Source organism: Fonsecaea multimorphosa (assembly GCF_000836435.1).
Source record: "Fonsecaea multimorphosa CBS 102226 unplaced genomic scaffold supercont1.28, whole genome shotgun sequence".
NCBI lineage: Eukaryota > Fungi > Ascomycota > Eurotiomycetes > Chaetothyriales > Herpotrichiellaceae > Fonsecaea > Fonsecaea multimorphosa.
In genome coordinates, this window is record NW_015971662.1 from 330,458 (window position 1) to 356,421 (window position 25,964).

Sequence of the window (25,964 nt, forward strand, 5' to 3'; positions counted from 1 at the left end):
CGACGGTCGTGGCTGGACGCGGGGATCGTCGAGTGTCACCATCGCCTGCGGGGTACGCAATGATTGGGTCCGAGCATAGAATGGCTGCTGCGTGGCTCGCTCGGCCGCTACATTGGCCGTCGAATCCGATAGAATAAACACCATACTATCATCGACAGGAGAGAGAGACAATATCGTACATTCACAGCATACAGTGAGCACAAGACTCGATCAAGCTAAGTTCACAGTTTCGCCCGTCCTGGAATCTTTTCCCATGCCTCCTCGAACCCAGCCGATCTCACCCAGTTCGGATCACTCGATTCCACCGAGTCAATTGCCATGTGGCCCAACTTCAGGAACATGTCTCCTTTGATGGGGAAGACATCGTCCCCCTGAGCCTCGAATGGTTTGCAAACTTGCTCGCTGTGTGCAATTGCCCGGACAAGCTTGCTGGCATGGCCATCGTCCGGGAACCTGTCCACTCGACGTATGATTTCTGTCCATCCGTCGCCCGAGTTCTTGGGTTCATAGTTCTTGATTTCGTCGATCAGCAGCTCTGGACATCCCCGCGATACGTATAGCGCAAGATCCATGCGGCCCTTCCATTCCAGCAGTCGACACTTGTCCTCCACCTTCAACCAGGGCTCCTTCAGGAATGCCGAGAAGAAAATGGAGCAGTTGACGCAGTGCATGTAGAAGAAGTCGAACTTGATCTGCTTGGTGGGTTTCTGTGCTGCACCCGCGAAATACACAGCGGCATTGATCATCTCGGCCGTCTTCTGCTCCAGCTCGTCAGGTTTGACGTGCCACTGAGATGCCAATGATATCATTTCATCGGGAGCCCGGACGAAAACACCGTCCCGGACCTTGTTGCCATCTTCCCAGTGAGCCGATGTGCGCAGCTTACGATCTGCACGAGCCTCGTGGATAAGCTGCACCAGGCTTTTCGATGTAGTGTTGCTTTTCGCGGCATCTTCGGCGGCGTGAAGGAATTTCCCCGTCCACCCATCGTGTATTGCTGCCTGGGCAAGGGCTTCGACAATGATAGCTGGCTGCTTGAACTCGACGCCGAACCCGAGATGAATCAGGGGATGTAAGAAGCCTGACATGCGTCAGTATAAGCGGCTAAGCTGACGTCGGTGCAACTCACCAGCAAACATTCTGTCAAGGATCCTCTCAGCATGCTCGCTCCGCGCGAACAACTGCTCGTTCAGAACCTTCTCCCAGCCCTTCTTCTCCATTTCTCTCTGGAAGAACATCTCAAACTCGTGGAAATACTTCTCCTTGCCCAAGAATTCCTTGAATTTGTCAGGATCTGCCAATGCTTCGACTTCCCGATCATCCACCGGGAACTGTGATCTTTGATAAGTCTTGTTGATATCGAAGGCCTTCTGAATTTCTTCGGGGGTGGCTCCTAGGGCATAAATGCTCAAAAGGTGATGGGCGATGTGGTTATGGAAGCCGCCGGTATTGAAGTAGATGTGGAACTTGTCGTGATTTTCCTGAAGCAGCTGGCTTCCGATCTTGCCGGACTCTGCGGGTATATCTGGGACATGGTAGACACCCGCGCCGGCCGGACTCAGCTCAATGTGAGATGCCGTGGCCATAGTTCGTCGCTTGGGTACTTGGAGATGTTGGAATTGACGTAATGGAGACGTTGAGCAGGTAGGACGGATTCTGGTCAAGGGAGCGACAGATGTTGTCCAAGCAGAATAGGATCGGGCGAGCATCGATGCTAAATCCAACGCTTCCTCATTCTACAGTCATGAGCATCTCCTTTTATGTACCTACTCCAATCCTTCACGGGACTTGTTGACGGCGGAATCCAACCTTTGGACAATGAGGTCAGCAGGTATATGGATTGGCCAATAGAATGCCTCGGTCACCGACCATGGAGCAGCGTATACGAAATCCGGGGATGATACTGGTCAGAAGAGTTCGTCTACCATGCGGAGGCGTTGATGGCACCGACTGGTCTCGATCTGCTGCTTGGGTAAGCGAATATCAATCATCGCTTTGCTTCGGCTTCTTTTCGTCCCGAGTCCGTCCAACTCGATACCGTGAGGCTCTGTATCCATGCCTGGGTGCCTGCCTGCCAGGTTCTTCATTAGCTACGTAGTAAGTGGCAAAACAGGCCCTCAAATGAGCTGCCAAAGAGGAGTCCGCAGAGCGGTTTCACAGTCCACAGTGCGCCCATTGTCGATGAGCTGCATGTGCTATTCGTAATACCCGTTCATCACAGAAGCTGTAAGCATTCAAGGGAAAATGCCCCTGACAGCCGCAATGATGCTCGCCATATCTAGCAGATTTACCTTACGCCGGCCCAGGACTCTTCGTCCTATGATGCCACGTCGGTGGATGAGTGCCATCCTTCCAGGGACTACCCTCCTTGTCAGGTCCTTACGCCTTGCCCTTTACCTTACTAACGCCACCGTCGACAACCAAATTCTGGGCCGTCACAAAACCCGCGCCCATCAGGTATTCACAGGCCTCGGTAATATCCTCGGGCAGTCCGGCTCTGTTGGTAGGGTGAACGTTGACATCGTCTTCTTCCAAAGACCAGTCCTCTCCTTTTTCATCCGCTTCCGGATTCTCATGAGTGACCTTGATTCGCCCAGGTGATACCATGTTGACGCGGATGCCAAATTTCTGCAGGGAGACCGCCATACTCTGAGTGAGCCCGAGTAATCCCGCTGTATGAACAAGTCAGTCGTTGGTCTTTGAGACATTGTTCACGAGAGACAATTGTTGGGCTCGGAATTACCTTTGGTCGAAGCATAGCCCTCCTGATTGGGATCCGAGATCATGGCTCGGAAACTACTGACATGGATGATACATGGTCCTGCACTACCGACCTGGGACTCGGGGAGTTTTTTCTTGTCTTCTTGCCTTTCGACTTTCATGAAAGGAATACATGCTTGAGACATGACGAAAGGACCTGTGAGGTTGGTTTCCACATATGCCTGCCACTTGTCCAGGACTGACTCGTCGGCCATGGTCTTTCCATCTGGCCAGTAGGGATATGAGATGCCGGCATTGTTGATCAAAAAGTCGATACGATTGTCAAGGAACTTGGCGGCTTTCTGGACCGTGGAGCGGATGTCCTCGACGCTACGCAGATCGCACTTAGACCAACCGACACGGTCCGAGTGTTCTTTCAAGTGATCCTCAGCTGTGTGTCGAATGTTATCTTCGTTGAGGTCAAGGATGAAAATCTTGTGGCCCCGAGTTGCGAAATGACGAGCCATAGCTCTTCCAATGCCTGGCAAAATGTAAGCAATGTTTCGAGCCCAACAGCTAAACATGAACCCAGGTGCATTGTACCTTGACCGGCACCGCTTATTACGATTCTCGACTGGCCTTCCAACATCTTGATCCTTGGTGGGCAGACGAAATATGGCTAGCTGGTTGGCGTGGTATAGGCTGATAGTATGTTGGGTATGCCTTTCAATAACTCGGCACCTAGTGTTTTTGACTCTCGAGAAGTGAGCAGTCTTTCCAATATTGTCTTCTGGCTACGACACAGATAAAGCAATCGCCAAGGGAATGACACTAAGTTGCATCATGTCCTGTTGGTATATATCACCGTCTGGAGGAAGGCATGCCGAATCGGTGATTTGGAGCCTTCAGTGGCCGGCATGTCACTCCGTCACTCCGTTGTATTGGCAATGACGCAGCACGCGGCGACTTCTGCAGGGTTCAAAGGGACCATGAAGCCCTGTACAGCATTGCGACAGTGAGAAGTCTTTGCTCAGCATCTCTGTGAAGGATACTGTATCCGGCAATAGCCTCTCATAGCAACAAGGATCCAGTGCACACAGACAGTGTTTGGGCTCTTTCGTTCGACGCGCTAGAACGCGTGCGATCGCCACCGCGCCGTGGCAAATACTGACGCACCCGTTGCTGCAGAGCCATGACTTGTCGAACAGCGTCCAAGGACAGTAACTGCGGCGAATAGTCAGAGACGACACCAAGCAAAGCCCCAAGCATCAGTTTCAGGTTGCTGTCCGCCGCAAAGACTTGTCCTTTGTGTCGCAAGGATGGCGCACTTGTTCGACCCAAACAAGCTTCCACTTCTGGGTTGGTCAGGAAGTCGAAGACGTCATTGGCGGCTTCAAAAGCTGATTGATTTCTGAACCGAGAACATTGTCAGAACCGCATCGTCGCTCTGCCCCTAACATATAGCTGAGAGGGCAAATGTCCCCTGCCGCCATCCGAATCAGAATCAGTCTTCGGTCCATGTCTCTTTTCTCAGGATTGATCGCAGCAACGAGAAAGATGGATTCGAGCCCGATGTCCTCAAGGCGCTATGTGCCACATAGTCCGGATGGAGCATTTCCTTATTCCCAGGAAGACCTCACGCCCATGGAGCCAGGGAATGATTCCAACTTTTATGCTGCTCCGCGCTTTGTAACACACATCGACGACAATGCCATCAATAACGTGCGCAAGTATTACGCGCAGGTCCTGCCTCGCAAAGGCCGAATATTGGACTTTTGTTCCAGTTGGATCTCACATTATCCGGCTGAGGTCACCAAGGCAGCATCGGAAGGGGAAGTCGAGGTGCTAGGCACGGGGATGAACCGTGCTGAGCTGAGCAAGAATCCTGTATTGACACACTGGTCTGTGCAAGATCTCAATGAGGATCCAGAGGTACACTTACCTGGCTCGACCGTGGGGAAGTTGGACGCATCGACGTGTGTGGTGTCCATCGACTACCTTACAAAGCCAGTTGAGGTGCTGCAGAGTATTCGAAGGCAGACCAACCCGGGAGGAAAAGTGCATCTGGTCATTTCCAATCGGTGCTTTCCGACCAAAGTGGTCGGAAGGTGGCTCAAGATCGACGAGGATGAGAGGCTCAATATGGTTGGGGACTATCTGTGGTGGAGCGGATGGCGCAATATTGAGATCCAGACGCTGGTGGAAGGATCGTTCATGACAGATCCGCTGTGGGTGGTGAGAGGTGAGAACATTGAGGGCGCTGGCTGAGAGGTTGAGAGGGTGTGCAAGTGGAAGGCGCAGGGAGACTGAGCGAGTCACATAAGGAGGTTGGCTGAGGACAACACCCTTTCTCCTGGGCCTGAAGCTGGACCTCTTCAGGTGTCTCTTTACCTGGGCTTCCCCGACAGGCTCCAGGTAGGTGCCCAACGGACCTTCCCAGCATCAACACAGTGGCCGTTCCTTCATCCGTCGTCAGGCACCAGGCATCCATCACTCAACTCCCCGTTTGGGCCATTGAGCCTTCAAACGCGTCCCCTTCCCAAAATATTTCCCCACCACGTGCCTGATGAGTCTTGAAAGATTCAAGTCATCAGGCACTTTTCTTCTCCTCCTCCTCCTAATCTTGTCCCGTATCTTATCCTCGTCCTCTTCGGCCGTCCTACTTCACCGCTACCATGTGGTTGCTAATACTGTAGCTTACAAGCCCTCGCCCTTCCTCTTAATCAATGGCCGTCGTATTGTCATCCTCCTCCCGAGCTTCCATTTCTTGAATATGTTGTTGAATCATCTTCTCCTGGGCCTGTTTGGGCTCTGGGCCATCTACTTTTTCCTTCTCAAACTCATCCTCTTCAAACTTGTCCTCAACATTATCTTGCCACTCATCATCCGATACCTCCTGATCCCGAGTCTCCCAGACCGTGTCCGTCCATACGCAGACCGCGCCCTGAAAAAGTGCGATGAACTCTGCTACTCTGTTACCCTGGAGCCCAAAGGGCCTCCCGACCGCGGCGTTTACCGCACTGCCATGATCCTCTCCCGTGTCGTCGATCGTGATGTGGTTCCAGAGATTCTTGACCTGGCCGAATTGTGGCAGGATATTCATCTGGCATCAAGAGTCGACCCAGAGCCTTTCAAAGTCACTCAGCGAGAACACAGTGTCGGCGGTCACAGACCAGGCGTGGTCTATGTTGAAGCTGAATTGCCTGCTACATTGCCACCCAAATCATTGCGATCCCTGACATTCAGCACCAGTTCTTGCGATCAAGGTCACAGCAATGAGTTGCAGGATGTCGGGACATACAGAAACAGCAAGACATGGTTTGAAGTTAAGGTCACTCCGCCCGACGCAAAGTCACCCATGAAAGCAGAGCATGTCTTCCACTTTCCACCAAGAAAAATAATCACCAACATTCACGCGGGCCAGGACTTCAAGACTCATACCGTGACCTGGCACTACAACGACGAAGATGAAGAAATCAGAAAGCTCATCAGAACTATGAGTGCAGGATGGAAAGTCGCCATCACGGCGTGGGGACACTATCCTATGTGGGACAACTACGTTCGAAGTGCCAGGATCGACTGCCGGGTTCATACTGTCAGAAAGATGTGAAAGGGCTCATTGCCCAGATGGTGTTTGACCTGGAGACAGATGTACGTTACCAACCCTACCTTTTCAGACAGGTTTGACACAAATGACACTTTGCGCAGAATCCGACAAACGGCTCCACACCATGAAGGTGTTTGTGCGGAACAGTAGTCACTCTTGTGACCTGAGAAGTGACAACTCCGGCAGCCTCTTACAACATCACATTCCAGTTTCATTGTATTGATAGTCAGAGCTGTGCAGCATGATCATGGTTATGGGAGAAGACAAGACAAAAGCGAACACAAGGGTTGCGAGTTCAGTGCTTTCGTAATTCACACTCCTTTGGGCAACAGCAGGCTTGGAGAGACGATGCTGGGTGGGGGACTCAAGTGCTGACGGAGACAGAGGATGGTAATGTTGAGGGCACGCACATGATGATATTGCTAACGGGATTAATGAAGGGTGACATAGGGCTTGTGCTTGTCGACAAAGCGGCTTCAGTTTGAGGCCACTAGGCTGTGTTTTCAATTGATACTCTCCTCTTCACATGATTTGTGCCCTTTGTGCTTCATTCGTTCACTGTTATGCTTCGGTTAACCTCGGTTATCTCGCCTCGCTCTCCCCCCCTTGCACACTCAGCCTCGTCCCATCAGGGAAGAGAGTAATTAAGGAGGATCAAGAGTCAAGGTGCATAAAGCTCTGTTGTTACATGAAATCGATATCGATATCAACCATCCTCATTCCTGCAACTTCCCTCTTGCGATACAACCTTTCGCGCGTGTGTAACTGTAACGGTGCGGCACAAATTCTCAGACTGAGACTGCTATCATATTTCATACTCCATCGTAGACTTCATAATTCGTTTCGACCTTGGCCATGTTCCCCTTATGAATGAACTTTTCCTTTTACCAGGCTCACAACATCCACCTCTGGCAAAGTCAGTGCGTCAGGTAGTCGGCGGTTGCAGTAGGTCCAATCCCTCGCTGATTCCGCTCACCCCATCCCCTCTTTTCCCTCTGACTTCTCGAACCAGGCCCTTGGCTTCTTCAACCTCATATCCATCCATGCATAATTCCTCGGCCAGTCTCTCGGCACGATCCAGGTCACCTGTTTTCACGCACCAACGGGCAAGCCACAGGCGTGCTTTGGAGGTTGTGGCGGTGGTACCTGTGCCAAAGCCATCACCTCCACCTCCACCATCCGCACCACTTATTTCGCCGACATTTTCGGCGTCAGAGGGTGAAGGTGATGATCCTGATGGCGAAGCAGAGGATGCCGAGTACGAGGACATGATTTCTGTATCGTCATCGGCGCCGCCGGCTGCCTCTTGTGCGGCGTCCACTTCCATCTCCCCTTCACCCTCCGCACGCATCTGCGCTCTTCTGGCTCGTCGTTCTTCAGCGGCTGCGGTTTTCCGGTCTTCTTTTTGCTGACGCTTGCGAAGTGCTTTCTCCGCTTTTACAACACTCGTGTGACTTCCGCCAGTCTCCTGTGCGATACAGAGTTCCATGTACTGGACAGCCTCTTTCTCGCCTTCGGGGCCGCCACGTCGTTCGTACAAGAGGGCGATTTCGTACAGGGTTTCCGGATTGAGAAGTTTGCGGGTGGCTTTCTGCTGGTTTGATTTTGTCTGGGGAGTGGATTTCCCAAGTTTTGAGCTTGACATACTGCTGTTTGCATTGAAACTTGACTGCGCAGAAGTGGATTCTTCGAAATACGTTCCTGCAACGAGAGCGCGCTTGAGAGCCTTGATCGCTTGTTCCAGCCGACCCATCTTCGTGTAACAAGTCCCGACAGCATTCCACATTTTGGGGTCATAGGGCCTCAGTCCTGCGGCTCGTTGGTAGTAAAACAAAGCATAAAAGCCCATGTCAAGGACCTCATATGCTTGACCCAGACCATACCAAGCGCGGTAATCCTTACGATTCAGGTCGACGGCACGTCGATAGCTTTCGATGGCGGCGTGTGTGTTTTTCAACTCGACGTACTCGTGGCCCATCAAGGTCCATGCCGATAGAAAGTTTCGGTCCAGTGTAAGGGCGCGTCGGAAGTACATGACTGCCTTCTCGTGCTGGGAGCAAAGAGAGTAATAATTGCCCACCACGCAACAGGTTTCTGGACGGAATTTGTCGACGGAGGTGGCAAGGTGGGCAAGAAACGCAAGCTTAGGTCGGTCACCCATTACATACAGAATGTTGGAGTAGTGGTCGAGCCCATCAAGACGATGAGGGTGGGCTACAAGCAGCTCTTGAAATATGGATGCAGAGGACTCGTATTCTTTGGCGTGGTAGTGGCTGAGAGCAAGTTGCGTGAGTAAGAATGTGGAGGTTGGAAAGTAGTTCAGGAGAATACGGAGGTAATTCAGGGTTGTGGATTGGTCGCTGACCGAGAACAGGTCAACAGAGGCGTAGGCCTGATACATGATGCTCATGAGGTTTTGCGGTAGGACTGAAGGAGAAAGTTGGGAATTCAGGTCGTCGATCGACGACAGTAAGGTTGCCAATTCCTCCCACGCACCCCAGTGGTAGGGGCTGAGTCGCACAGAACGAAGAAGCCATTGCTGTGCAAGTTGCTCCTGTCGCGATTTGGCAAGGATGGTGCCGTACAGATATTCCAGCCATCCTTGAGATCGTTTCAGTTGTGGGTCTGCGGCATCTCGCACTTGGAAATATGCTTCCAATCCTCTCGCCAGTGCTGGAAGCTCTCGATTGACCGTTTGTCCACCATCGGCTGGACCGAGAACCATCTCACTTTCTTCGTCCTTGCGCTTCTCTCCAGCGAGGTATCGCGCATATAGCGCAAGAAACAGAGACTTTTGACTGAGTCGCGGGAACGGACTGACAGCAGTTGTACCGTTCTCTTTCAGTTTACCCTTTGTCCGAGACGGGGTGGATGTAGGTGTTCGCCTCTTCGGCTTGTCGTAGATCGCTAGACCGCCAGCTGGAATTGCCGGAGGTAGGAATACCGCTGTACATCTGTCAAACTCTTTGGTGTCGAAGAATGCTTTCGCTAGCAAGTATTTTGGTGCCTCTTTAGCCTCCAGTGCCGCCTCTTCAGGATCGTCATAACTGGTTGAGAACAATCGATACGAAGACTGGACATTGTTCGTATCTTGCATGGGGGAGTCATCAAAGGGGTCGTCGTCTTCAGGGAGAGAATCGAGAAGCTCCGCCGCCCTAATACACTGGTTAGCAACTGGTTATCTGGGGAGTTTCTTTTGCTCACCATTTTGCCGATTGATACAAACAACGTTCAGAGCATTTTATAGAGACTTCTGTCAGCCTGTCCCTCAGCTCCGATACCACTTCAGCATCGAGTTCGCCCACCGAGCCGAAACTTTCGTTTTGTCGCGGTGCACCCATGCTGTGCTGAGGTAGGTCTGGAGCATGAGGCTGTCTCAAGCGCTCAAGGCATTCAAGGAGGGAAGAGATTGTCAACGAACTTCGAAACTTCTAGGCCACGCAATAATCAGTTGTAGGTGTGTTCGCTGCGTCGAGACTGACAATCACTTTGGTTGCAACGCGTTGTGGAAGGCGTGCGCGACTCGCCGCATGCTCCACCGCGGCTCCATCATACGAGGCAATATCTCAGCCTTGTTCATCAGATATCAGTTGAGCTTGTCCTCATTACCTCTTAGCAACTCCAATCGAGGGCTCGCGGCTTGTTGGACGTTTTTGTACAAATTTCGCTGTTGAATTGATTTGTAGATTCGCCGAACCAACAACCTCATCAATTATGGACATCAAACAGCTGCTCTTGCAGTCGGACAAAAAACCAATCTCTTGTATTGAGATGCATACTTGCGGCGAGCCTACGCGAATTGTCATCGAGGGATACCCAGATCTACACGGAACACTACTTGAGCAGCGTGCTGAAGCCAAAACCAAGCATGACCACATCCGGAAACGAGTCTTGCTGGAGCCTCGTGGGCACTATGACATGTATGGGGCAATACTTCGACCTCAAACAGAGCTCACCATGAGTGATCAAGCTGATATTGGTGTTCTCTTTATGACTAACGATGGCTACTCCACAATGTGTGGTCATGCAACCATTGCATTGGGACGTTTTCTTGTCGACACTCATGATCTCCACATATTCCCCAGAAGAAATGAGATAAAGTACGATCCTCGCACTCGGTATGCCGTCGTCAACCTCCATGCCCCTTGCGGGCTTGTCGAGGTCACCGTACCCACCAATGAAGATGGGTCGGCATCAGACCCTGAACGTCCTGTCTCCTTTGTGTCCGTCCCCTCTTTTGCAAAGGGGGTCAACATCGCAATCCCTGTCCCTGCCTATCTTCGTTGGCCCGAGCTCTCAGGTGACCGAGCGGAAGTACAGGCAGGCTTCGCGTATGGCGGAGCATTTTATTGCATTGTCGCGGTCACAGAGCTAGGATTCACTAATGGCTTGAGTGCCATCGACCTCGAGGCACTGAACCGTGCTACGTGGGGTCTCAAGTCAGCCATCCTGGAGAATCCAGGCCTTTCGTGTTATTACGAGCATAATTCCCAGCCCGAGATGTCCTTCTTATACGGAGTCATTGTCACTGACAAAATGAATGTGCAAAATGAGGCGGTGTCCGGTTCGGAGCTGGGGGTATGCTACTTTGCTGCCCAGGAGATCGACCGGTCCCCATGTGGAAGTGGAGTGGCCGCTCGCGCAGCACTCGCATACCTAGATGGGACTCGCATGATGAACAAATCGTGGGCATATCATTCATTGGTCTCAAAACTCGGATTCGGTCCGCCATTTATCGGGACGATTGTAGAGAGAAAGACGACTGAAGAGATGGAAGTGAGGGTGAAGGTCGAAGGTCAAGCTTACTACACTGGCTTCAGCACTTTCTCCGTGGAAAAGGAAGATCCGCTGGGAGACAGTGGATTCGCTTTCAGAAACCTGGATGTCGCCTGAACATGTTGAAGGACATAAAGGCAATAGCGAAAGCGAGTTCGAGACCTTGGGTGGCATGTTCTGGCTTTCTAGATACCGCAAATCTGCAGAAGATTACGACAGCATTGGACAAGGCTGGCGAGGCTGACGAGGCTGAGATTCCGGTACGGTGGACTTTTGGGTCATCATGTGCAATGACTTCGGCCGGGTGTTTCCGCCACCGGCGTCATCCTCCTGCCGAACATTTGTTCTTTCTGCGACTTGCACAAAAGCCAGACACGCCAGATCAAAGCCATTTGATGCCCCAGGCACACAGAACCCCCTGTCGAGATCGCGGACAGAGTGGCACAATCTATATCTGTCGTGAACTCTGGACTCTGACAAAGATGGCTTGGAATTAAAGTGTACAGTGCGCGCCACAATCCACCTGTCCTTATGAGCATCGCTCTTCAACAAAGCCGCCCGAAATGTCAACGTACGTTTCTCTCGCCCCGTGTTCACAAAGAAATGAATTTTAGGTGAACTCATACCGCAAATAGGAACCGCTACTCGTCTTTAAATCGCCGCACCGCCCCGACCTCCTCCGCGCTTTTCCAAGACTACCCCGGCTCGCGCCCGTCCTCCTCATCCTCCGGACAGCGGCCCAGCAGCTATGCCTATCCCACATCATCACAACCAGCAAATTCCTCTTCTTCACCCTACCTACAGACACCCTACTCCTCCACAAACCACAGCACGCCTCAAAGGCCCTCGTCAGGAGGATTCCGCCCCGCGACGCCCAACTCCAAAGGTCAATACTCCGCCTCGGTCTTAGAGGAACTTGAGTCTCAAAATGAAATCACGCAAACCACGCTCCTGAGTCAAAAGGTCTCGCAGCTCAAGTCCCTCACGGTCGCTATCGGTGATGAAATCCGCGACTCGTCCCAGCTCGCGCAGACGATCAATGATACGTTTGAGAACACGGGCGTGAGGTTACGGGGCACGATGAGGAGGATGCTACGCATGGCAGAGCGGACGGGGGTGGGGTGGAGAGTGTGGGTGGTGTTCTTCATCGCCGTGTGGGCTTTGTTTGCCTACGTGTGGCTATTCTGAGCGGATAACACCCAAGGCTTGAGGGCTTGTGTGAAGAGCCAGAAGGGCAGCCAGCAAGCGAGGGGGCTTCACCTTGCGCTGGGCCATGTACAGAAGCACCCTGACTTGGACCTCGATTCGAACTTGGGCCAGCGAATCTCTGACTGTTTGGAAGGCTTCTGCAGCGCTGATACGCCTCGAAAGGACATTTGAGAGAAGCCTGGTACGGTACCATACGAAGGGATCCCAGACAAGAGGCACGATCCGGCAGACGCCCTCTTTCGAAAAACGACATCATCCGGACTTTTCTCGAAACCAGACTCCAAAGTCCATCACCTTCGGTCGTGGTCACCTGTTCAATCCACGCTCCCGCGAACTCCAAAAACGCATTCATCCCGAGCCCAGAGAACTTTTCTTTTCCCAACGAAACTATAGAGCTGTACATACAACACACTTTCCCATTCCGTTCCTTGTGCGGATCTTCTTTTCCCCTCCCTAGGGCGACAAAACAGGACCACACAGGCAGGACCAGGGGCCACTCAGAGCAAGGCGTTACAGGAGCGAATTTCTACTAATGTTGTACCACACGGATCGAACCAGGCAGGCAGGCAGGCAAGCAGGCACAAAAAGTGAATACGAATTTCTTGGACCTTTGTGTGTGCTTAGTGAATTGATCTCGAATGTGCCGGTGATGATCAGACTGGAGCGGCGTGGTCTGCTGTATTGGCGTCCACGCATCCTGAGGAGGATTCTGTAATGTAATAATACTCATTGATCGAGTGAGTAAGAGGGCCTACATTACTATGCTGCGAACAAAGTACGGGTAAAACGAATGAATCTTCTTGAGCAAAACACGAAGCACCCTCAGAGGGCTCCCGAGTCTCTCTGTGTCAGCAAAACCACCTAGAGACCTTGAACGGGAGTCTCCTCGTGATAAAAGACTACATATTTCTTGCAGTCATCCCGAAACTAATACCTTCCCACGGACCTCCCCCTTTTTCCCCTGCAGGTGGTTCTCATTCAACTCGTCTCCGTGCGCCCAGAAACCGCCCCGTGCGTCTCGCCCTTTGGGGTCCGCTCTGCGAATGGTCTCGACCTTGACTTGTTGAAGATCCCTCACCCGCGCTCGCGCTTGCATTTGTATTTGCGGTAAGGGGTGTATCCCAATCCAGGGCTGCTCCCCCAGGGCGAGCAAATGCGGTGCCCCCAGTGTGAGGGGAGGGGGTGAACAGGCCGCCGCTGGAGGCACCGCTGGAGGCAGGCTGCGTGGCGGTGTCCTGCGTGTCGACATTGTTTCTTCTCCTCGTCGCACGCTGGAACAATGTTCTTCTGGCACCTCCGCTCCCTCCCACAACCGCTGCCGCTGCTCCGTCGAGCCAGTTACGCGCCGCAGCAGCGCGACTTGGGCTTTGATTGTTGTTATCTGCTTCGGGTCGGGCTGCACCGCCTCTGTTCGTAGTCTCCCGTCTAGCCATTTGACCCGCAGCAAAACCACCCCTCAAATCACTGGGGCCGGCAACCGGATCAGGTGTATCCAGTTCGAGGTCGGTGTCGACTTCTTCCTCGTCAACGTCGAGCGGGCTATCCAGCATCGCTGGCGTCTGGGTGAATTGGTGCCTTGCATTCGCATTCGGTGGACCATGAGTGTAATGACGTTGCCGGTTCCCCGACACGATCCTTGCGGCGCGTGTTGCGGCGTCGGGAGTGGGCCTGGCGTGCATTCCGCGCCGGGTCGTTGTCTCTCCTGGTGCTTGAGGTGAAGGCGAAGGTCCTGTGATCCATGGTCCGGAACTGCGAGGCACCGACATACGGACAGAACTGCGAGGAGGCCGTAGATTTTGAGCTTGAACCATTCCAGTCATACTCGGGCCGGCATCTTGACCAGGAAGAATGGAGATATCCATCTCACTCTCATCGAGTTCCGTGTCCGTATGTTCCCAGATTTGCTCATCGTCTGCTTCAGGAACATCGTCATCTAGATCATGCTCGACGATGGCAGCACTGCTGCTCCTCGTAGCGTGGTCGTCAAAGATCTCGTCTTGAGCGAGCATAGCGTCCGCCAAATCCTCGGCATCCCGCTCATCGTAACCATATTCACTTCCTGGAATTGTGAGACGCACGCCAGCAACTGTCGCATGCCTGCCATACCTCCCAGCGGCAGCACGACCTGGGGGATGGCGATTGCTTGGAGGCGGATGGGGCAATTGTTCTTCGTCGTCCGTGTCCGGCTCCCGACGAGTGTCGTAGACCCAGTTGCCGTCCGCGCCTGCGGGATCTGGCGACATTGGTTCGTCATCCTCGTCCTCGTCCTCGTCGTCCTGGTCGTCGGCATCGGGAATTTCGTCGTCAAGGTCCGCTTGCATTGCCTCGTCATCCTCGCCCCCGTCAATTTCATCACCATCTTCCTCCTCAGTTCCTCCATCTTCCTCCCCATCCATGTCCGCCTCATCAGCGTCCGGAATATCCTCATCCAGATCTCGCTCCCCAACCTCCATTTCGCCCTCTCCCGTCTCGTTAAGCCTCGCCAGCCTTTCCTGCTCCTCCGCTTCCTGCGCCAGCCTCTCCTGGAGCTCCACCTCTCTTAATTGCCGATCGACTTCCTCCTTCTCAACCTCTTCCTCCCGTCTCCCCAGCATCGTCTTGGCACACCCTGCCGGCTTGAGCCAACTATAGCCGTACATTGCGATGGCCATTTTCCGTTGGGAGATGGTTCGTTCATCAGAAGAAAGGGCGACAAGTGTGCTGTTCCTGTTGTTGATGTTTGCATGGTGTGGTTTGGGGCGGCGAGAGGACGACGGATGCTGGTGAGGATGTTGATGCTGATGGGATGCTGTCGAAGAGGCCTCGGATGACGAGAATGAAGTGGTGAGAGGCGGGAGCAGGGATGTCGGTGGAGGAGGGAGGAGGGGAAGTGAAGATGTCAGGAACATTGTGATCAATATTGCTTGTGGCGAGTTGTGATGAACATAGACTCAGAATCAGATGTGTGACTTGAGTCGTGTAAAAGGCGACTCCTTCGTGGTCGGTGTGGTTGATCCGTAACGATGGCCCTAAGCATAGAGGCGCACTCTCAGCTTGGTGATCCGTTCTACTGTAACTGTCACCCAGGTCCCCTCTGTGTTTTGGTGCAAAATGTGGTTCGTGGTGTGTAGATTAAAACGCGTCGCGATTTATTTATCGGCTTGTTGTGTTGTGGCAACTTCCATACATTCCGTCAATGGCCGACAACGGTCAGTCCGGCAGATTCCCACGTGTCGCAGAATGAAATACTTGACTAGGAGCGGAGTAATGAAGAGAATTAATTGATCAAGGAAATATGTTGTTTATGTAGCATGAATATTGCTACGGCAGCACGGCCACCAATCAGATATTGCCAATGTTACTTTAACTCGAGATAGTGCAGCCCTGACATTTTAATCACGTTCACTTGATGGAGGCGAGGAGGGCAGCCATCTCGCCATACAGAGAAATTCAAGGGAAGCATGGTATTCAATGATATATATTTTGCTCTGCTATCTACCCGGGGTCCTTGTTGATACAATTCCATTGGCAGTCTGCAGTACCTTCTTCCAATTTTTGCGAATGCGCACCACAATCAACATTTCATTTTCGTCCTGAAGCTTTTTCTTTCAAATGCAAAATCGCTCGAGACCAACTGATACATGTCCGCAGCCTCGTAGCGTCAAAATGCCTCGCACATCAAAGATCGTAAGAACCAAAAGGCATGACCCAGTGCAGATTCCGTCGGTCATCTCATCTCGCATCTCATGATCCGAAAAGCGCTCTTCAGGGTATCTCGCATACTAGCTGATTGCGCTCGCCATGCCAAATCGTGAAAGAATGATAGAAAAGCCGCCCCACCTCCATTTCAGTGTCCACTGCTCCATCTCCTTCCAAACACAACCATTAACGTCGACTTGTCGCTAGAGAAATCATGCAGCGACTTTGATCTCTGGACCACGCTTAAAGTTTTCGGCGGTATGCGCCATGTCGCCCTGCATGTGAGCCTTCTTCTCTTGAGGAGTGGGGACGGCATCATGCTGAGCTCGCTGAATAATGCCGCCGGTTACGGGAAGTATGGATCCCGTGCCCATGAGGAAGCTGTCCACCTGCCGAGCACATTGACGACCTTCATTGATACCCCACACAATGAGAGATTGGCCACGCCGGCAGTCACCGGCAGCAAATACACCCGGAAGGTTGGTGTTGTACATGTTCTTTGGTGTCTTGATGTTCTTGCGTGGATCGAGCTCCACTTGGCCTTCAAAGAGACGGTCGTCGGGACCAAGGAAACCCATGGAGAGAAGCACCAGATCAGCTGGGAAGTACTCCTCGCTCCCCTCTCTGGGTTTCATATCCCACCCACCAGTTGCACTTTTTGTCCAATCCACACGAGTCGTGTTAATGCCGACTACACGGCCATCCTCGACCACGAAATCTTTCGTCATCACACAGTATTCACGAGGATCTTTCCCGTAGTGTTGCTTGACTTCTGTGTGACCGTAGTCTACACGGTAGATTCTTGGCCACTGAGGCCATGGGTTGTCGCGAGCACGTTCTGGCGGCGGCTGAGGCAAGAGCTCGAAGTTGGTGATGGACTTGGCTCCGTGTCGGATGGACGTGCCGATGCAGTCATTGCCGGTATCTCCGCCGCCGATGACAATAACGTGCTTATCTTTAGCAGTGATGTAATGACCATCACCCAACTGCGAGTCAAGCAGAGACTTTGTGTTGGCGTGCAAGAACTCCATCGCAAAGTGGATCCCTTCAGCTTCTCGGTTCTTGATCTTGAGGTCACGAGGTACCTGGGCACCGGTGGAGATGACAACCGCGTCGTTGCTTTGGCGCAGCGACTCGAGACTAACCTTCTCGCCTGGACCTACCATGACCCCGGTCTCGAATTTGACGCCCTCGTCGGCCATGAGATCAACTCGTCGTTGAACAATTCGCTTGTCGAGTTTCATGTTGGGGATGCCGTACATCAGTAAGCCGCCAACGCGATCGGACTTCTCGTAAACCGTGACAGTATGGCCGACACGGTTAAGCTGGTCGGCCGCAGCGAGACCTGCTGGGCCAGAACCAATGATAGCAACCTTCTTGCCGGTTCGTTCTGTTGGTGGGTTAGGCACCATCCAGCCCATCTCGAATCCTTTGTCGATGATGGCGCATTCAATGGTCTTGATACCCACTGGGTCTTCGTTGATACCCAACACGCAAGCTCCTTCGCAAGGAGCAGGGCAGACACGGCCAGTGAACTCGGGGAAATTGTTGGTCATCAGTAGGCGGTTGAGAGCATCCTTCCACTGATCTTGAAAGACCAATTCGTTCCATTTCGGTATGATGTTGGAGATGGGACATCCAGTGTCTGACTGGCAGAACGGGACACCACAGTCCATGCATCGAGCAGACTGATATTTCAGTTCATCTTCATTCAGACGCGAATTGAGCTCGGCCCAGTCCTTGACTCGGGTCTTCGCGTTGCGGTATTTCTCGCTTCGACGAGAATATTTCATAAAACCGCGAGTCTTATCAAGAACCAAAGCAGCCTTGTGCTTGGCCTGATCTGCATCACCATTGACACCCTCCTCGATGTCGAGCATGTTCGCCTTCTTCTCCTTGGCCTCTTTCTCGGCAGTGATTTCGCGCTGTTCTTGATGAAGGTTGCGGACAGGGTTGCCTGGCAGAATTGGCAGAGGGTATTCTGCTTTCTTTGCCTCTTCTGCCTTCGCGGCCTGCTCCGCCAACACCCTCTTGTAATCGGTGGGCAGGATTTTGACGAAGCGCGGGAGGGCACGATTGAATTCGAGCAGGATACGAGCTGCCAGTTCCGATCCTGTATAGTGGTGATGGTCCTCGATCATACCTCGTAGGAACGCAATTTCCTCGGGTGTTTCGACGCCAGAGACTTCCACCATTTCCATGTTGATCTTGGAGTGGAAGTCTTGATTCATGTCGAGAACGTACGCGATCCCGCCCGACATGCCGGCTGCGAAATTACGGCCGGTGCCACCAAGGATGACAACACGACCACCGGTCATATACTCACAACCGTGGTCACCCACACCTTCGACAACCGCATTGGCGCCCGAGTTCCGCACTGCGAAGCGCTCGGCAGCGACACCTCTGAAATAGCACGTACCACTTGTGGCACCATAGAGACAGACGTTCCCAATCAGGATGTTCTCCTCGGCTTTGAAAACAGCACTACGAGGAGGGTAGATTATTAGACGGCCGCCTGACAGACCTTTGCCAACGTAGTCATTGGCATCACCTTCCAGCTCGAGGGTAACGCCTGGCGCGAGATAAGCACCGAATGATTGACCGGCAGAGCCTCGGATGTTGACGTGAATGGTGTCTTGAGGGAGACCGGCTTCGCCATAGCGTTTGCTGATCTGGTATGACAACGTGGCGCCTAGTGCACGGTCGGTGTTGACAATGTCCGTCTCGATGCGACACGGTAAGCCCTTCTCCAGAGCAAGCTCGGATTCAGAAATGAGCTTATTGTCCAAGCGAGTGTGCAATTTGTGATCTTGCTTTCGGACGTTGTAAGTCGCAACGCCGGGCCGGATGGAGTGCGCCGGCGTTAGAATGAGAGAAAGATCGATATTCTGGGTTTTGTCCGTGCGAAGATCTTCGCGCACCTTCAGCAGCTCCGCACGTCCAACCATCTCATTGACCGTCCTCAATCCGAGTTGGGCCATGATTGCACGTAGTTCGTTCGCTATGTAGTAGAAGAAGTTGATGACATGCTCAGGATGACCTTCGAACTTCTTTCGGAGCAGAGGGTCTTGGGTAGCGATACCAACCGGACAGGTATTCAAACTGCAGATATCTGTTAGCACATCTGAAAGTCAAGCAGGAAGGGGGTTTGCACGTACTGGCACTTGCGCATCATAATACAGCCCATGGCAATCAAAGGTGTTGTGGCAAAACCCCATTCCTCGGCACCGAGCAGGCAAGCAATCGCAACGTCGCGACCAGTCCGGATCTGGCCGTCAGTCTGTACGATGACACGACCTCGGAGATCATTCAGCACCAGGGTTTGGTGAGTCTCAGCAAGACCAAGTTCCCACGGAAGACCGGCATACTTGATACCAGTCCACCTTGAAGCGCCAGTACCGCCGTCGTGACCAGAGATCAAAATGTGGTCAGCCTTGGCTTTTGCGACACCTGCCGCAACAATACCGACTCCGACCTCAGACACGAGCTTGACGGATACTCTAGCTCGAGGGTTGGAACATTTGAGATCGTAGATCAACTGCTTGAGATCTTCGATCGAGTAGATATCGTGGTGGGGCGGTGGAGAGATGAGACCAACACCAGGAGTAGAATGTCGAGTGCGGGCAATCGGCTCGGAGACCTTGTGGCCCGGCAACTCACCTCCTTCGCCAGGCTTTGCACCTTGGGCCATCTTGATCTGAAGCTCGTCAGAGTCCGCCAGGTAGTTCGACGTGACACCAAATCGACCGGACGCAATCTGTTTAATGGCAGAGCGCATGGAATCACCGTTTTCCATCTGCAGACTTCGTTCTGGGTCTTCGCCGCCTTCACCGGTATTGGACTTGCCCCCGAGTCGGTTCATGGCTACGGCAAGTGTGGAATGTGCCTCCATCGAGATGGAACCATAAGACATGGCACCAGTGACAAAACGTCGCACGATCTCCGTCCACGGCTCAACCTGATCAATCGGGACAGGCGCACGCTGCTCGAAGTCGAAATCAAGCAGGCCACGGAGAGTGCAGTTCTTGATCTGCTCGTACTCTGAAAGAGAGTAGGCCTCGTATGATTTGTCATTTTTGGTTCTGACTGCATCCTGGATATTTGCAATGCTGACCGGGTCATTGATGTGAGGCTGGCCACCATCTCGCCAGTGATACTCGCCAGACTCCGCCAAACCGGGGATTTCTCTGACGTGTCGAGAGGGATAACCCTTCTCGTGGAATGAGAAGGCATCTTGAGCGATGAGTTCGAAAGTCATACCACGCACACGAGTGGCGGTGCCAGCAAAGCAACGGTCGACGACGGTATCATCGATTCCAAGAGCCTCGAAAATTTGGGCACCTTTGTAAGACTGCAGAGTGGAGATTCCCATCTTGCTCATAACCTTCAAGATGCCACCATCGCACGAAGCTTTGTAGTTGGCAATGATTTGTTGATCGGTCAATTTCTTCCTGATGAGCCCCTGTTGATTCATCTTAAGAATGCATTCCATAGCAAGATACGGGTTAATCCCATCGGCACCATAGCCGACGAGCACACACATATGGTGCACCTCTCTTGCCTCTGCTGTTTCGACGATCACAGCCGCGCGAGATCTCCACTTGTTTCGAACCAGGTGATGGTGCACCAGTCCAGTGGCGAGAAGCGCCGACACGGGCACTCTGTCTTCAGATGTTGCTCGATCCGACAGAATGATGACCTTGTCGCCTTCGTCAACCGCCTTCGTCGCTTCGTCACAGATGTCGTCCAGGGCCTTCATGTAGCCATCTACACCCGACCACTTATCAAAAGTGATGTCAATTGTTCTCACAGTCCAATCTGGGTTGTATCGATCAATGTTCTTGATGGCGTTGAACGTCTCGGTCTCGAGAATTGGCGAAGGAAGCAACAGACGGCCACACTGGGTTTCATCCATCTCCAGGAGATTGCCTTGAGGCCCCACATAACACTCAAGAGACATGACGATTGCTTCCCGAATAGGATCTATCGGGGGATTTGTCACCTGGGCGAAGAGTTGTCTGAAGTACTCATACAGGAGTCGGGGTTGCTGTGCAAGGCATGCGAGCGGCGCATCATTGCCCATTGAGCCGAGGGCTTCCTTCGAATCAGCGGCCATAGGTCCAAGCAGCAAACTGACCTGCTCGAACGAATAGCCAAAGGCCCGCAGTCTGGGATCTTCTTGGATGGTGTACTCTGTGAGCTTGAAACTCAAGTCGACCTCCTTGGCGACCGCCTCATACACCTGAGGCATCTTCATCAAGTTCTTGTTAAGCCATTGTTGGAAAGGCTGTCTATTTGCAACGGTGGCTTTGAGCTCAGCATCATCAATAATCCGGCCAGCCTCGGTGTCGACCAAAAGCATTTTTCCTGGTTGCAACCGACCCTTGATGACAACTCGTTCTGGCTCGATGGCAATTGTGCCAACTTCTGAAGCACAGATGATCCTATCGTCGTCCGTCACGTAGTAGCGGCAGGGTCTGAGGCCATTTCGATCCAAGTTGGCACCACAGTACCTGCCGTCCGAGAACGTAAATAGAGCAGGGCCATCCCACGGTTCCATCAAACAAGCAGCGTATTCGTAGAATGCCGCTTTGGCGGGGTCGATGGCCGAGTTACCCTGCCACGCCTCGGGAACCATCATCATGACGGCCTCGGGCAGAGAAAGCACTCTGTTCATTACCAAGAGCTCCAAGACATTGTCAAATGCAGCGGAATCGGATCCTCCATCCTCGACAATGGGGAAGAGCTTCTCTAGCTCCTCGCCGAATAAATCGGACTTCAAGACGCCCTCCCGCGCTCTCATCCAGTTCTTGTTACCTCTGAGCGTATTGATCTCACCATTGTGAGCCAGCCATCGGAGCGGCTGTGATCGGTCCCAAGAGGGAAATGTGTTGGTAGAAAAACGAGAATGGACCAGAGCAAAGTGACCTTCATAGTCCACCGAAACAAGGTCGTGGAAGTATTGGTATACCTGGACCGGAGCCAGCTGTCCCTTGTAGACGATGTTTCTGTTGCTCAGAGAGCAGACATAGAACCAGGGTTTCCACCGCGGATCATGCGAGACAGTCTTTCTTAGGATGTAAAGCCTTCGCTCGAACTCAACGTCGTCAAACTGCTCAGGATCGGTGACTTCAGGTTTGTTGCCAGTGCCGTACGCGGACGCCAGGACGACGAAGGGTTGGAGGATGATGGGCTCGCGCGACAGCGCAGCGGGACCGAGCAGGGTAGAGTCTCGGGGGACCTCCCGCCAGCCCAGAGTGCGCAAACCCAGAGACTGTGCGGCCTCTTCGAAGCTGAGGGTGGCATGTTTCAGCATCTCAGTGTCGGGCTTGAAAAAGAGGTTTCCAGCTGCATATTGGCCTAGAGGAGGTAGCTCTACTCCGACCTCGCGGGCAAAGTTCTTGACGAAGAATTTGTGGGGGATGGATGTCATGACACCGGCACCGTCGCCATCTCGTGCATCTGAACCCACGGCACCCCGATGGGTCATGTTACACAGGAGGTTTCGTGCTGAAGATGTCAGTCATATACCTCATTGCCAGCCTTGAAGTTGGACCTACCATCGCTGATGATCTTGTGGCTTGCCTTGCCCTTGATATTGCTAGAATGTTTGTCAGCAACCCAGATCTGCCGAACAGCTGTTCCTCATTGCGGGCGATTCTTACGCAGCAAAGCCTACACCGCAGGCATCTTTCTCGAGGCTAGGGTCGTACAGGCCTTGCTTCTCGGGCAAAGCCTCACCCCAGCCATAGCCCTTGTCGGGCCGGTATGGAGTGTACTCTTCCTGGACCTCTGATGTATCGATCTCTTGCTTTCTTCGTTCCTCGGCTACTGAGCCCATCCTATGGTCGACTAGCGACAGTGGGTTTTGAAGGAAAGTCTAAGAGGAAGGACGGGCAACAAGTGCTGTCAGGTTGATGGTTGGTTTTGGTGTGTTGGGATGGAAGGGGAAACGCCGCACCAAGGCAGGCTGTAGGATGGTCTGTTGGATGGCAGCGAGGAGGCTGTCTCTCTGTATGGCGAGCTCCAGCACCTGCAATTGTGTGCGGAAGAGGACTGTCAAGTCGAGGCAGTGTCGAGCTGGAGGTAGAGTAAACAGGAGGACAATCGGGTCGAGGGTGGACGAGAGGAAGAAAAGTAGAAATTTGGGTCAGGCAATGCCCGTCTAGCAAGCAAAGGTGTGGGGTTGATTTTCGAAGGCGCTGGTGGTGCGGAACTTTCTGCTCTCGTCACTTAGCGTCAATCCGCGAGGATGAATTGGCCACGGGCAGTGTTGACGACAGGTAGGGTGAAGTGGGTGGCTGCGGAAGGCTGATCCAGGATGTGGTGATACCGGCAATGGGAGGACCAGGACCAGCTTCACTCGGCGGACTAGGTCGAGGATTGTTGTTTACAAAGCAGTGATTGTTCTGGCAGAAAAAAACTTCACTTCAGAGCCCGACTGTGCAGCATCAACTTGCAGCAAGCAGCACGCAGTGCCAGAATAGGCTGGAAACACCATTCAAGGTGGGGAGGCGCCCCAAGCTTGTTAGTGGGGGGGCGCCCTGCTCGGAAGGCAGCACCAGCAGCTGCAGTTGTGCATCATGGGCAGCTTGTTCTAGGGCATCCGATAGGTGCCATTGCGTTATCCAGCCAACCTCTCCATCATGATGCATGTGCTGATAAGAACCGCGCCACCCAATCACCGGCTGCGCTTTTGCACCACATTACATCTTTGAATCTCAAGCTGTCGAGAAAAATTTTTGGCCGTAACCGGCGACCTCCTCCTCAGCCCATCTCCATCAGACCAGCACACTGGCTGGCCGCCGGGGCGACTGGTGCCACTGTTTTCTCATACCTAGGCAGCTAGGCAAGCTTGTCCACCCAGCAGATGCCAGTTCCTGTGTGTCATCGCCCTAGCTGCAACTCCACCTGCAAGAAGTCTAGACGCAGCAGATTTCCCCCATATGCTTCTGCTGCTCGCTTACATGCCAGGCCCAACCAGTGATGACAGGTGTGAAGTGCGCTGCTTGCCATCAACGGCCTTTGCCGCGAGCTTCTCAGACAACCCCGGGACACACGCATTGTCCTACGTACACCGGCACACCTGACAGTCGAAAATCCTCTTCCGGCATTGCCCGGTTCATGACCACGGCAAACAAGGAAAAAAGAAAATTCTCCCGCCCTGGCTTCCTACCAGCATGGAAAGATTCTACCGCAATAATCACGGGCTTCTACCGACCTACAAGGCGGATGACAGACAAGGATTTGATTACCCTAAAGAGCACACACGTCCTGTTGCCATTAGCAATGCGAATTTCGAAAGCGCTGTCACGAGGTTTTCTCTCAGAGAGCTTTCAGCAGGGGACGAGTTGTGCCTTCGTGATGTCGACAGCTACCCATGACCCCCTGCTGCTAGGAAGACGCACCCCACGCTGGGGGGCAGTTCGCCAGCTGGTAACATGCACTTCCGGGGCAGATGGCTGATCAGGTTGCATCAGAAACTCTCCATCCGAAGCGAGCCAGTGCCATGTGCGAATGTGCTGGGTATTTCTGCTCTGGCACCGTGTCACCGTGCTCAGCAGCGAGTCGCAATGGAACGACCAGTCAGATCTCGGCTGATTTACTTTACTCACCCCACCATCGGTTCTCTTGGTAATAAAGCATGCCTTTCAATAGCCTAGCAACCAATCAACATAGCCGACCCGAGCGTGAAGGTATCCATGCTGATTCGGCCACCCAAGAGTCACTCGCCCAGCCGCACTAAAGTCGCCCATCCGAAATCGGACACGGTCATGGTCCTTCTCCCCTGTTCCTGGGCAGACCCTGGTGACCCTGCATGCAGAATGAACACATCAACCCTTCCAAGCTCGAGCCGCATTCAAATTCCCCTTCCTTCATTGGTAGATCTGAAGAGCATTGTGGACCCCTGTTAACTTTGCCCTTTTTCCTTGTGGAGCTTCCCATGGTTGTGGTTGCTGGTTGCTGTTATTAGTCTGTATGTGGAAATATGAATAATGGGCCTAAACACAGCTTGGAATATCCTCGGTCAAATTTCCCAGCCAGCATCTTAGTACTTAAGAGCTTGGGCGGGTTGCCTGGGTGGATTCTGGTCGCTGTTTCACCACAGCCATTGCACCCAAATGAATTGCGCCCAATGTGGCTCGACTCGGCTATGGCGGGTTGCATGGCAATTCTATGTGTCCACGAAATCAGATCTCATTCCTTGGTGTGCGTGAAACCACCTCTGTAGTCGGGGACCTTCGGCCTCAGACGTTCCGACCCTACCATCTCGCAAAGATGCCCATTCCGCTCGAGGAGGCTGACGACGGCCGTGTCTGCTGTGGTAATGATTTCCAGCGCACCGCTTGACCAGCGCAAGTCTCCGTCCATGGCCAAGGGGGAATCATTGACAAGTGGCTGATTGTTCCGGTAGCCATATGTCCATGCTACGGATGGCAGAAGTCCTGTTGGACAGCTCTCGAATGACTACGTCGGGCACTGATTCGATGCACATGAGGCGGCCGGGTTTGATACACAAGTGGCTGGCCTTCTGGAGGAGGAGACCAGAGCGAAGAGCTGTGTTTACGTACATCAGGCTGTGGCCGCACGGGATGGGTTTACTACCAAAGGAAATGAAGTCTCAGGCTATGGATCCTATGAGATGGTATGGCGTGTATGTTGGTAGACTCTGGGAGGGTGCGAGCACACTGTAGTAGACACCCGTTGCCAGGCAGTGCCAGTATCTTGTCCCTCCGTTTGTTTCAAATGATCGAATCACTTCAAGGTTGTGAAGGCTACCAGCCAAGACCAGAATATTTCACGCCAAGGCCCCTTGCATTGTGGACTGCAGGAGAAACATTTCTCCGCATTGATTTTTCGCGTCTGCAAGGTTGGCGCGTCAGTGACACCTTCCCCAGATCGAGCACTGCATGCAAGCAGAGTTGCCATATCCCTTTCCATCATTTTAGATGTTTGCTCTCGGTCTAAAAGTAACTGAGTGGTTCTGGGGCCA

At 52.9% G+C, this 25,964-nt stretch overlaps 9 protein-coding genes across 9 annotated transcripts; 4 read left to right on the forward strand and 5 right to left on the reverse strand.

Moving 5' to 3' along the window:
- Window positions 1-221: 221 nt before the first annotated feature.
- On the reverse strand, window positions 222-1,586 carry Z520_10206 (uncharacterized protein; the record flags this gene model as incomplete). The annotated part of the gene is made up of 2 exons (XM_016780699.1): window positions 222-1,081; window positions 1,130-1,586. 2 exons carry the CDS (start codon window positions 1,584-1,586, stop codon window positions 222-224), a joined length of 1,317 nt encoding a protein of 438 aa, XP_016628302.1.
- Window positions 1,587-2,379: 793 nt separating this feature from the next.
- On the reverse strand, window positions 2,380-3,227 carry Z520_10207 (uncharacterized protein; the record flags this gene model as incomplete). Its single annotated transcript, XM_016780700.1, has 2 exons — window positions 2,380-2,672; window positions 2,744-3,227. 2 exons carry the CDS (start codon window positions 3,225-3,227, stop codon window positions 2,380-2,382), a joined length of 777 nt encoding a protein of 258 aa, XP_016628303.1.
- A 1,030-nt stretch (window positions 3,228-4,257) lies between these two features.
- Z520_10208 (uncharacterized protein) lies at window positions 4,258-4,968 on the forward strand (the record flags this gene model as incomplete). Its single annotated transcript, XM_016780701.1, has 1 exon — window positions 4,258-4,968. The coding sequence occupies one exon, from the start codon at window positions 4,258-4,260 to the stop codon at window positions 4,966-4,968; it is 711 nt and encodes a 236-aa protein (XP_016628304.1).
- Window positions 4,969-5,473: 505 nt separating this feature from the next.
- Window positions 5,474-6,310, forward strand: Z520_10209 (uncharacterized protein; the record flags this gene model as incomplete). Its single annotated transcript, XM_016780702.1, has 1 exon — window positions 5,474-6,310. One exon carries the CDS (start codon window positions 5,474-5,476, stop codon window positions 6,308-6,310), a length of 837 nt encoding a protein of 278 aa, XP_016628305.1.
- Window positions 6,311-7,232: 922 nt separating this feature from the next.
- Window positions 7,233-9,648, reverse strand: Z520_10210 (uncharacterized protein; the record flags this gene model as incomplete). Its single annotated transcript, XM_016780703.1, has 2 exons — window positions 7,233-9,462; window positions 9,512-9,648. The coding sequence occupies 2 exons, from the start codon at window positions 9,646-9,648 to the stop codon at window positions 7,233-7,235; spliced, it is 2,367 nt and encodes a 788-aa protein (XP_016628306.1).
- A 373-nt stretch (window positions 9,649-10,021) lies between these two features.
- On the forward strand, window positions 10,022-11,200 carry Z520_10211 (uncharacterized protein; the record flags this gene model as incomplete). Its single annotated transcript, XM_016780704.1, has 1 exon — window positions 10,022-11,200. One exon carries the CDS (start codon window positions 10,022-10,024, stop codon window positions 11,198-11,200), a length of 1,179 nt encoding a protein of 392 aa, XP_016628307.1.
- A 414-nt stretch (window positions 11,201-11,614) lies between these two features.
- Z520_10212 (uncharacterized protein) lies at window positions 11,615-12,271 on the forward strand (the record flags this gene model as incomplete). The annotated part of the gene is made up of 2 exons (XM_016780705.1): window positions 11,615-11,658; window positions 11,719-12,271. 2 exons carry the CDS (start codon window positions 11,615-11,617, stop codon window positions 12,269-12,271), a joined length of 597 nt encoding a protein of 198 aa, XP_016628308.1.
- A 995-nt stretch (window positions 12,272-13,266) lies between these two features.
- Window positions 13,267-15,180, reverse strand: Z520_10213 (uncharacterized protein; the record flags this gene model as incomplete). Its single annotated transcript, XM_016780706.1, has 1 exon — window positions 13,267-15,180. The coding sequence occupies one exon, from the start codon at window positions 15,178-15,180 to the stop codon at window positions 13,267-13,269; it is 1,914 nt and encodes a 637-aa protein (XP_016628309.1).
- Window positions 15,181-16,182: 1,002 nt separating this feature from the next.
- Z520_10214 (uncharacterized protein) lies at window positions 16,183-22,811 on the reverse strand (the record flags this gene model as incomplete). The annotated part of the gene is made up of 4 exons (XM_016780707.1): window positions 16,183-19,072; window positions 19,129-22,480; window positions 22,531-22,571; window positions 22,636-22,811. 4 exons carry the CDS (start codon window positions 22,809-22,811, stop codon window positions 16,183-16,185), a joined length of 6,459 nt encoding a protein of 2,152 aa, XP_016628310.1.
- Window positions 22,812-25,964: the final 3,153 nt, after the last annotated feature.